We start from the raw sequence: 12,094 nt of genomic DNA, 5'->3' as shown, positions 1-12,094 counted from the left end.
AACAAGAGATTAGAGCTGGTGCTGCCTAGCAACTGAATAAAAATGGCAGTAACAAAAGGGGAGCTCTCACTCTCAAATGTCTGACCTACATAATCCCATAGCTCTGATCATACAACAACACAACATGATGAAAGGCCTGCTGTGATTTAACCCTCAAACAAACACTCGCCATCGCTGACCCCTCTTCCCAAAAAGCCTTTTCGCCTGCTGCTCCACACCAAAGCGTGACTTGTGAAATCTTGACGGTGCCTAATTAGAAAGGAAGAAGAGGCAGAGAAGACTTTTTGGAAAGGAGATGAATGCATTTGGGGAGATGGCAGCGGAGTGGCAAAGGAGATTAACAGTGATCACAGTAATGCTGTGGGCTTCAGAGAGCAGACTCATGAGCGCTTCAGCCACAGGCAAACAACACGGGCGAGAAGAGAGGGATGAAACAGCTTTACTTCTCTGTTTTCTGCTTACTGATCAAAGGACGTGCAAGAAAAGAAATACATACCACAAAAACATATACCAAATAGCTAAAATCATGTTTTATCTCAGAACTTTTCTTTTCTAACAAATTAAGTTGAGCAACTTTCAGAAAACTAGATACTGATGACGAGCTCCATAAATTAGACAGCTGGACAATGCTAATTTATTCGAAAATGTGAAACTTGAAACATATGTTTGAGAAATTCACTCCACCAGAGTGACGTAGCCCATTATCGTTTTAATCATGTAATAATTAACAAAGAGAAAAACAATAATCATCTTGATGAACATGAACATTATATGAAGCACAAGTCAAGTAAAGTTTATTTATATAACCTTGAACCACAACAGCCTCTAAAGCAGTACTTCTCAAATAGCGGGGCGGGCCCTTGGGGGTCGCGAGGTGAAGTGTAATTACAATAAAATAAGAATTTTCTTCTTTTTTTTCACGCACTTTAATGCACTAGGTTATTTTTTCAGTTTTAGACTATGCTGTAACCCGTATAAATGCTGTAAAAAAAAAAAAAAGAACAGTTGTTGAAAGTTGATTCATACTGTTTTTTTTTTCTTTTGTTAATGTTAAAAAGGATATACATAGGTTTAGGTACAGTTTTACAATTTTTATAGATAATAATCTTATTTATCAATTATTTGTCAGCCCGTCGAGTGGTGGGGCAGGGGCGTGAAAGGTTTTCTCTTTCTTGGGGGGGGACTTGGCAAAATAATATTGAGAAACACTGCTCTAAGGCCATCACAAGAGAAAGAGTGACGGAGAACAAATTCACAGTGGCATGAATCAGGCAGCCAGAAGGGCAAGGAAAAACTCAAAACCCCACCCAGGGAAAAATAAGCCTTGAGAAGGGACCGTAGCTGGGAGGAGACCCCCTTCTAGGCTCAACAGGCTGCAACAGAAACTGAACACTTACAGTACATAGCACATTGTGCCACATTGATCAATAAGTATCCACTTTGAAGATGACATCATGATGGCTTGTACGCAAGTCCGTACAGCAGCTTTCAATTCGCTCATTGCCATCTGGCCCCAAACAAAAGAAGAAGTTACAAACGAAAAAGAAGGTAGGAAGACACTTCAGCGAAATACATGAGTATAAAGTCACATTCATGACACAGCTAAAATGCTTTTAATATTTTTTTTTTAAATCTTGCTGATCATATGTTTTAAATATAAACACACACACAAGAAAAACACACAAATTTACCACTAATAAACAAACATATATTTATGTATGTGTGTGTTTATATATATATATATATATATATATATATATATATATATATATATATATATATATATATATATATATATATATATATATATATATGTGTATATATATATATATATATATATATATATATGTTCTTTTGATAAGTTTTATTTTCATGCAATTAAGGAATCATTGCAGTTCTAATTTCACTTTTTGAAGCAAATTAACATGTTGAATGGCATTGACGTGAAGGGACGTCACCATAAACCCTTCAGGGAGTGCTATTGTCAAATGATGTCAAATACAGCATTTTGGACCACTGTGGATTTATCATTATGCTGGAAAATTAGAAAAAAACTTGCAACAGTCAGTCAGAATGCTCAATATTGGCTTGTAGGTTCTTTTTTTTTATGTCTGGTATGAAAAAAGTTAGCTTTTAAGTTGAGATACACCTTGAGGCCCTCTTTTTGCACACTGAACAACCTAGCCAAATGAAAAACATTTTCGACCTTGTGTCCAGCACCCCAGGGTTCTCTCCATCTTAGATTCCTAGGGCAGGTTTGTTCCCTGTACATATGCAATAGTGGTAATCTGGCTACGCTGTGATATAAACAGAAATGCTGGAGCAACTATTCATGAATAGCTGGTCTTAGCATCAGAGTTTGAAAGGTTGAGATTTTAAACAGGAATACAATGTCCACCATCCATGGTGGATCTGAAATGGATTGGTGTGGCTGCAATATTTGAAACACCCTTCTTTATAGCAGTAGATTTAGAAAAATTACATAATGTCTATTTTCTTGATATATTTAAAAATAGCTTTTGTATTGGATCTTATCAGATTTACCTTGTAAGTTCAGCTTACTAGATGTTTCAAGTGTTCAATATTCAGTGAGAAGTGGATTCCATGCATCGAACTTTCTTGCAGTAGTCATCACGACTTCTTCAGATCAAGATGAAAGCATTGAGTCTGGTGCTCGAAAATTTCAAATCAGCTCAAGTGCAGTTATGAATCAGAATATTTGTGATGAAAAACAGTTTGGAGTTTCTTTTTTCTTCTTCCTTATTCTTTCAAAACTAATAATGAAAGTGAATAATAATAGGGTAGTTGTTTGGACGTTTGATCCAAGGCTGGCTTATCGAACCATATATTTTTAGACAGCATTTAAAATGAGAAGACTTCAACCAAAAACACTGATTTACGTAACATATTAAACAGACGGAAATGCCACTACTCATTACAGCAAATGGCTTTAAATATGTTTAAAGACTTTCATCTATTTCCAAGACACTCAAAAAAACTTTCCGTGTTTGAACGCTTTCATTACATAAATGTGTCAAGCTCCCAAGCAAACAACTTGATCTTCCCTTGATATTTTCATCCTCATTTCAGAAAATCAGTGTCAAGTTAAATTCTTGCCAGTTTTCTTTCACCCTGGATTCACCTCTGAGATGTGTTTGTGAGTACTGCTGATGGGGTCACCGTGTCTGTGTGTGTGTGTATGTATGTAGGTGTGTGTCTGTGTGTTGGGGGGGTCTGTTATGTCTCGATGCAGCAGCAGTGGCAGACTGGGTGTCTAATTAGAGTCCAGTTGCGTGGAGTGGCGAGCTGTGTGAACTCGGGTGTTCTCCGACTGGCACATTTTCATGGTAAGCATCTCTTTGGGGGCCTGCAGGTTTTCAATGCTCTCATTTGCACATCAAAACAGGCCAGGAAAGGGATAGTGCTCGAGGAGGGGGAGGGATTGCAGAGGGAGGGCAGACCAATGAAGGATGCTTTATTTTCTGGTTTTTATCCCGCCTCGGGGGGCAAAGGGATGAAGTCCATGAGGAAGGCACATTGATGCTATAATGATCGACTTTAATCGGACCCATGACCAGATGGATGGATTTCTACTGCGCAGACAATAACATGGCGTCAGCAGATAAACTGCTGCGGTGTTTTAAGCCTTTTCATCAAAACACATGTTCCTAATCTTATGCAAATACTCTCCTTCTGCATTTCCAACATATCAATAAATACACTTTTAAGCCCCTTGTAGACAAAAGGAAACATTCCCTGACCGACCTATGAGGGAGAGTGTCACCTTTTCTGGGGGTAGTAACTTTTGGCCCAGACAAATGAGCTGCCCAATGCAACTGACGCTGACACTATTAAGCCAGTGTAAGCCAGACCAGGAAAAGAAAAACAGTGTGGAGTCTCAGCCAAAATAAATGTGTCGATCAAGACTAAGAATACTACTCCTCAAAGTGGACATTAAAAAGGTATGAGTTGGGGTCTTCTTTAGAAAGAGCCTAAGTGATGATTGGATGGCTCCGATCCCAAAGTGTAGACATCAGGTGAGTGTGTGTGTATTTGTGTGTGCGAGTGTGTGTGAGTTCTGAAGGTGTTCCCGGCAGACACGTCTCTGGCGCCAAAGTAGCCACAGCTCAAACAAACTCTGTTTTTGGACTGAACCTTTCCTTTTGCTTCCATCTGAAATGCTGTGCTGTGTGTGATTTCTCTTCCTTTGGTAAAGTAAGAAACTAAATTTAGCTGCTAATGAGCTGGAACATGCTAAGAGAGAGCTGATTTGCGGAAAAAGAAACAATAACATCCTGCTTATTTCATGTTGTTCAAGCCCCTCTATAATTAGCTTTTAACCATGTTGAAATGTTCATATTTATCCATAAATATTTTCAAATGAAATGATTCTCTCTGGTCTGTATGCCAAATCCTATCTGCTACCTGTTAGGTATTGTACTAGAGTTTTTCCATTATAAGTTGAAAGAAACCCTTTTTTATCCATTCATATTTCAGCTATCTGCCAAAGCCTTCAGAACAAAAAGAGAAGGCCATGCTTGCTCTCAAGTGAATGGGCGCAATCCATTGTGTCCGAATAAAATTATGTTGCTGGGAATGTTAGTTCACTGAGTTTCTCAATTTGAAATGTTTCACGAACGCAGCGACAAGATACCCAATGAACCTGTTGAGCAATCATTCTCGGCATTCAAACGTGCAAAAAACATGACTGGACAGACATGGAAAACCTGACAGAGGAACTTTAAGGAACGAAAAGAGAGGTGACAGTGGGTCACAAGATGAATTGAACAGTGTAGATTGTGCTTGTGGCAGAGTACAAGGCATGCATATTTATTGTCACTAGATAATGTCTTTGTGGAAACCCAATAAAAGCTTATTCATATTATATTATTTTGGTTATCATTTTTGTGGCTTTTGCAGAGAAGGTAAAATTATGAGGAAGACCAGATTTGGTCAGTGGGCGTTATGTTTGACACCTGTTATGCACACATGCTTAATGACATCACTGCCTAATAGTGGTCCTCCTACCCTATTGACTGATGTAATTTTGTTTGAAAAAAAGGCGCTTGTTATAATCCTAAAATTCTTTACCAGAAAGAGGACAAAAAGGTGACAAAAAGAGCAGTGAAAAAAAACAAGAAATGATAAGAAGGTAAAGTAAGTTCAGAAGCTCGCTCATATTCTGAGGAGGTAGCACATTTCTAATCTGCAACTAACTTCGAAAAAAAAGAGAAACTGATTACAAACCCACGCTCTAACCGGCTCCACTCTTATCTGAAATGCTGGCTGCAGGTGGAACAAGCTGCTTTGTGTCTCACCCAGCAAGTGCTTGGCCTCTGCGGGTCATGTCAGTGGAGTGTAATCTTGGGACGAAGCACGCGCCCCCGTTCAGGCATCCATGAAGTGGAACATGCGGTTTAAACACCACCGGCCCAGTCTCTGGCTGTTAACTCCCTCCAAGCAAAACAGCTCTTTTTAATAGTTAAATGTGATCTGCACAGTACCAGAGTCCAACCCATGGAGCACTGTCTGCAATGGCCCTGTACTAAGAACACAAAGAGGAGGATGATAGTCCCCCCCGCCCCCTCCCGTCTTGTTCTGGAGAAAGTAATTGGGGCTAACTCAGGCATGGCACACATCCACAAAACACTGCACCGAGTGACATGTTTTTGATTTATAACTAAGACCTTAGAATTCATTAACACATCAACTCAAATGTGCACGGAATAATCCTTCATATAAGAATGAGAATTTAACTTTGCTGGAATGTAAACGCTCCACTCCTGCGTCCAACTTGGAGCCTCTGTTCTGAGAACGGTGCTGCACATAAAAATAATGCTGGGGTTATCATGTTTTTCCATGCTATCACTCTAATACGCTACACACGCATTAAACAATCAGTCCCACTGCTGTCAAACACAGTTAGTCTCCACTGTGTTTTACAATGCCTTGCAGTGTGTGGCTGCAATTCACGTTGGTACTTAAATTGGTGAATTCCCATGATGTAAAAGCTATTTACTCTCTATTTTACGGCGTGTGCGCGAGCACGGAGGTACTCGCGTGTAATAAAATTGGCTACACTAGCGAGACGTAATTTGTACGACCCAAATTGGGCTATTTGTGAAAATAACGCCATGCGTGGCTTTTCTTAGATTCAGCCACTGATTATTTCAATGTGGGAATAAAAGGTGCATTGTTTTGTTTTGTTTGGTCAAATAAAGATAATGCCCTGCAGTTTATGTTGAAATTTCAGTCACCGCTCAGTTGCTTGAGCACAATCAACATGACCGCAAACCACATATAAATGTGAATCTCACACGTGCTCGCTGAAACCACACAAAAATGAGCGCTCGTGCCAAATTGTGCCGGGCAATGAGGGTGAAATGTGCCTGTGATGTGTCCTGCGAGATCAAAGTGCTCTCACAGGCTCAAGCAGAGCAGCAAAGAGCAACAGCCGTGATTAAACCAGCTATTAATTAAACATATTCTTACGTGCACTGCTGCTGCATTTTAAAGGCCTGTGATGCAAACATTCATTCTTGCCACAGTCTGTCCCTCTTTCATCAGCGAGTCTCTTTGAGGATTATCTTTGGAGACGCCTCTGGGACGCGTTTGCTGCGGAGACACGCTGCAGAGACATTCCCAGAGAGAGAAATCAGGAAAACAAGACATGAGCACTCACTTGTGACATATTAATTCTCTCATTCAACTCTTTAAAGGCTGAAATATTTATCGCAGGAGGCGGTGAAATTGTTTCCAAAATGACAACAAGCCAGGCGCTCTGAGTTGAACTGAAGTTCTACAAATTTATTGTCATCCAAAAATAAAAAGTCAAGAGCCAGCGTTCTTATAAAAGGCACTTCATTTCTTTTGAATAAATGCATCCAAACACAACATCTGGAGAGTACAAAAAGCATGGAACTGCTAACGCAGATTAAACATTTTTGACAGGCAAACTCATTCGCAAGTACATTTGAACATATTTGTGAATATGTTTGATCATTTGAATATGTTCGGATGTATTTGCAAGTACATTCAAATGTATTTGCAATAAAGAGAACATCAGTAGGCTTAAAGAATCTAGAACATACTGAAGCATTTTCCCCATTATATTCTGTATGTGTAAATAAATATTTTTCTCTATCTATCTATCTATCTATCTATCTATCTATCTATCTATCTATCTATCTCTCTCTCTCTCTCTCTCTCTCTCTCTCTCTCTCTCTATATATATATATATATATATATATATATATATATATATATATATATATATATATATATATATATATATATATATATATATATATATATATATTTATATATATACACACAAACACACACAATGTCTATTGCCTGGACTCGTAAAAACGCCATTTAAACTTAATTTCTGCAGTGCAGTGCATGATTTCCATTCAGCATTTTTTCCGCATAATTCCACAATGTGTTGTAAGTCAGTATCTGTTTACTGTCCATCGGAACATATTTGCAAACCCATTCATGTTTGCAAAAACGTTCAAACGTACTTGCAAATATGTTCAAACGGGCTTGCCAAAAATGTTTTCTCTATATTGGCAATTCCATGCTTCCATAAGGTGAGCGCAGAGAGGAACTTAAATTAAATATATTTACAATAAATAACCTTTAACACAGATTTATACATCTAATTGTGCTGCTTTGTAGAAGAAAAATCCCACACTCGCTTCCAACATTAGTCCACCGCACAGAACAATATGGCTACTATCAATACTGAACATGTCCCTTTTCTGTGCTGAATCCTGTTAGAGGACCATTCTGACCCCAAACTTCTCTGGGTGTCTTTAGCAGCTCCTTATATGGCACGTGCATGTTTGCGGTGTGTCAGACATGAGTGGGAGTGTCTGCGTGCAGGTCCGTCTTGGCCAAGTGCAGAACGGCGGCTGGAGATTTGTAATGGCAGTGGGTGCTGCTGCAGCTGACCCCACTGCAGGGCTTCCTGCCACTAGTCCTGTCCGTCAGCTTCCTGCTGCACAGGCCCTGCCAGGTCTGCAATGTCTTGGAGCTCCACACCCACACGCCACTGGTGATGCCCACCACCAGAGACATGAAGATCTTCAGCATGAAGACGGCCACAGTGGGCACGGAGGCCTGCAGGGCGCAATCGCCGGCCTGGCCGTTGAAGGAGCCGCACTTGGCCTGCAGTCCTCGCAGCTTCCAGTAGTCCATGTTGAGCCTCTCGTAGAAGTAGCAGACGATGACGCACGTGGCGGGCACTGTGTAGAGGATGGAGTAGATGCCGATTTTCACCATGAGCTTCTCCAACTTCTCCGTGTTGGTGCCCTCGGTTTTCATCACCTTGCGGATGTGGAAGAGTGCCACAAAGCCGGTGAGGATGAAGGACGTGCCGATGACCAGGTAACACGAGAGCGGGATAAGGACGAATCCGGTGAGCGCCCCCGAGTCCAGGCTGCCGACGTAGCACAGGCCCGTCAGCTCATCTCCGGCCACCTTCCTCATGGTGAGGATGACGATGGTCTTGAGCGCCGGGATGCCCCACGCCGCCATGTGGAAGTAGTTGCTGTGCGCTTCGATGGCCTCGTGACCCCACTTTTTCCCAGCGGCCAGAAACCAGGTGAGGGTGAGGATGACCCACCAGATGGAGGACGCCATGCCAAAGTAGTAGAGGATGAGGAAGACGATAGTGCAGCCGGTGGACTCCAGCCCCTCCTGGATGATGTAGAGCTCACCGTGCTCCCGGTCGCAGGCGATGTTCTCGGCGCCCGCCACCGAGCGGATGATGAAAGCCACCGAGTAGACGTTGTAGCACATGGATAGGAAGATGATGGGCCTTTCAGGGTACTGGAAGCGGTGCGGCTCCAGGAGGAAAGTGAGCACGGTGAAAGCGGTGGACACAAAGCACAGGATGGACCACACCGTCATCCAAATGAAGGCAAAGTCTTTGTCTTGCCTGGACCAGAACACATCCACGGCGGGGGAGCAGCGCGGCGCGCATGACTGACTCTTCTCCACAAACTGGTACTTATCGGGGTTCTTGCAGGAGCCGCCGCCGCCGCCGCCTGAGGAGCGCCCGCTGCTGGAGCCCGCCTGCCGGGGAAGAGGGGGCACGGGGAGCATGCCCTCCCCTTTCCTGCCCTCGGTTCTGGTCTCGTTCTCGGGGGCTTCTATGCACAGGGCGTTGGGATCGTTCCTGGTGGGCAGCTTGGAGCAATCGAGCGAGTCGGGCCAAGTGTAGCTAAACTTCTTCATAATGGGGGCGCACCTCTCTCGCGCCTGCTCGCACATGGGTCTGCAAGCAGGGATGGAGGTGGACACTTTGTCGGTGCACATGGGCGCGTAGAGGGAGCACAGAAAGAAGCGGAGGTGCACGTCACAGCCGTAAGCGACCAAGGGGGCAAACTCATTCAGCTTGATGGCAGCCTCCTTCTGGTCGTCGTGGTCCATGAAGTTGGGCATGCGCGTCAGGTTGTAGCCGATGCCCTCGCACATGGGGATGGTGATGGGCTCGCACTTGGCCGGTCTTCCTCGCTCCAACTCGTACGAGCCGATCTCAAAGCTGGAGCCAGAAATCACCAGCAGGCACCACAGGAAAATCGCCACCTTCAGCGGACAACCATCCATGCTCATCTCGGAGGTCACAAATAGAGCTCGGTTTGTTTATATGTGCATGAAGAATATGAATGGGGCAGTGTTGAAGGCTCCCGATCCGATCTCCGTTATTCCCCCATGATGAAATGTTGGTCCGTTCAAGAAACTCCAAGTCATAAAAAGTCTTTCAAATCTTCGCGCTGGATAAAAGTCCGCGTAATAAGAAAACGAAGCAAAACGATTCAAAACAAGCTCTTTAAAAAACGGAAGGGAAGTCCTTCACATGACCGTCAGCGGAGAAGGAAAGCGGTCGGGGTTTCCGTAGCTTGTGCAGCCGCTTCCAGGCTCCAACTGAGACGCGAGCCCGGCGGTGGTGGGCTTGCGTCTAGTGAAGGGGGGGGTGGGGGTGTGTGGGGTGGGAGGGAGGGGAGGGGAGGGCAGAGGAGGGGGCGTGAGTCGCAGAGTGCCTCTCACGTTTCAGCGGTGGCACCCCACGCGGGGGAAGACTGCACAGATGGCGGAGGACGCTCAAACAGCTCTGCTGCGACAACACTGAATACTTGCTCAATGAATAGCTCAACAGTTAGTATCATGCCTTAACAGCCTAACTATGCAGTGGTCTGTCTATCTATCTATCTATCTATCTATCTATCTATCTATCTATCTATCTATCTATCTATCTATCTATCTATCTATCTATCTATCTATCTATCTATCTATCTATCTATCTATCTATCTATCTATCTATCTATCTATCTATCTATCTATCTATCTATCTATCTATGCACTATGGATGACGGTGTATCTGCAACTGTAACTATTGGATATAGACTTTTTTTTTAAAGGGAAAACCAAATTTACATCAATTGCAAATGTAGAAAGAAAACCTCATAATATTCTGCGAAGCAGGATGGGAGGATTATTGCAGAGGACTATTGTTTCCATCTAGTGGTTGAATATGCAGAGCGTTCATATGTCACAGCTGTTGCAAGGAACATTTGATCTTTCCTCAAACAGAGCTGGAACTCAAGGATCCTGGCCTCTTGCCCTGCAGCAATGAATTGACTGTCAAGTTCAGACTGTCTCTATTAGAAGTCTGACTGTTTGAGACAGGTTAACATGACACTGATTTGTTGGTTACATTTTATCAGCTGTGTTTTAGATAACTTTGAAGCTAAGACCTGAAACACAACTTTTTTTTTTTTTAAATAACTCATAATAGCTGGTGTTCATAGTTTTGGGGAAAAACATTCTTCTTCTAAAAATGTCATTAAAAATACCACTTACCAGAGTCCTAGAGAACAATAAAGTATTCAGATAAATATCGTTCAGACAATTAAATAAGTAATAGTGAACATTGAATCTGTATTAATTTCTTTATGTTTAATTTAAATGCTGGTTTGACTGCTTCATCAAACATTTACTGTAAGGAAATGTATAATATAAAACTGCTTGAAATCTCTTTCTCAATGAAAATGTGTCATTGAATGCATAACGTGATGAGATGTTATGAAAAATGATCAGCCTTACCGCATCAAAAACGTTCTCCAGTTTCCTAGATAAAATTTGAGGAGAAAATAACTGATTAAAGTGTGATGCAGCTACATACAAAGTGTGTTCCCAACCTTTGAGATTCTATCTTTTTTTAATGCTGGTACAGAGACACTTTGAAAATCAAATGAAATGGCTTTGGCTGAATTTCCACAACAGCTCTGCAACTTTGTAAGAGTGCCTGTCAAAGATCAGAGGACTTTTGAGAGTGCCAGGAGACACCTGAGAGTACCATTAAAAGGTTTCAGATCATTATCACGGCATAATCACATGACATGCTGAGCAACATATATCATTATTCATTAACATCCTAGAATTATTTTACTTTTTACTCATTATGTTTTACTCTCGAAACCTTTTGCTGCACTGAGCTTTAGTTTCTATCGATCATGAACGGCTTGAGAAAGCTTGTCCCCTTTGTTTGAAATGTCTCCAAAAGTTAGGGCCCCATTTTTCTTCCGAATGCAAGTCTAGCACAAAGTGCAGTCTAACCTAATTCTTATCCTAATCCCAGTAGGGCTATGCAGATCAATCCAAGTATTGAGAGAATTGAAATAAATCCATTTTTGTGTCATATCATTGGTTTGATTCCAATCTCCACATCTGCCTCCCCATATTTATTCATTTGTATGTTTTTTTGTTTCTTTTCCAATCATGCTTATTGTAGAACTTTAATTCTACTACTACTACAAGTACTAACAACTGACTACTTCTACACCTACTGTCTACTACTACCAAAATCTCATATACCGCACAGTTCTGTAAAATAAACCTTAGCCCCAGTCAATCAAAGTGGCTCCCATCATTCCATTAAATTCAGCACGGTCCACATAAAGAAAGCACAATGGACTCGCTCGATGAAATAAGAGATGAAATGATTTTGGTCATTATCAAGAAAACATTAAAAAAAAGTCTCAATTAGCTCTTAAATTCAACTCTCATGAGCTATATTTATTTT

General features: G+C 41.9%; 1 protein-coding gene across 1 annotated transcript; it reads right to left on the bottom strand.

The window, feature by feature from the left end:
* Window positions 1–7,307: 7,307 nt before the first annotated feature.
* fzd9b (frizzled class receptor 9b) lies at window positions 7,308–9,944 on the bottom strand. The gene has a single exon (XM_088428300.1). It carries the CDS (start codon window positions 9,622–9,624, stop codon window positions 7,861–7,863), a length of 1,764 nt encoding a protein of 587 aa, XP_088284426.1. The 5' UTR covers window positions 9,625–9,944; the 3' UTR covers window positions 7,308–7,860.
* Between the last annotated feature and the right edge of the window lie 2,150 nt (window positions 9,945–12,094).

This window comes from Hippichthys cyanospilos, chromosome 11 (assembly GCF_059441005.1).
Source record: "Hippichthys cyanospilos isolate Australia breed blue-spotted pipefish chromosome 11, RoL_Hcya_1.0, whole genome shotgun sequence".
Lineage (NCBI taxonomy): Eukaryota > Metazoa > Chordata > Actinopteri > Syngnathiformes > Syngnathidae > Hippichthys > Hippichthys cyanospilos.
The sequence above is the reverse complement of the archived record's forward strand: the minus strand, read 5'-3'. Positions and strand labels throughout refer to the sequence as shown.

Excerpts from the sequence above, each read along its gene's own strand:
- fzd9b (XM_088428300.1), bottom strand. The coding sequence starts at position 9,624 with ATGAGCATGGATGGTTGTCCGCTGAAGGTGGCGATTTTCCTGTGGTGC.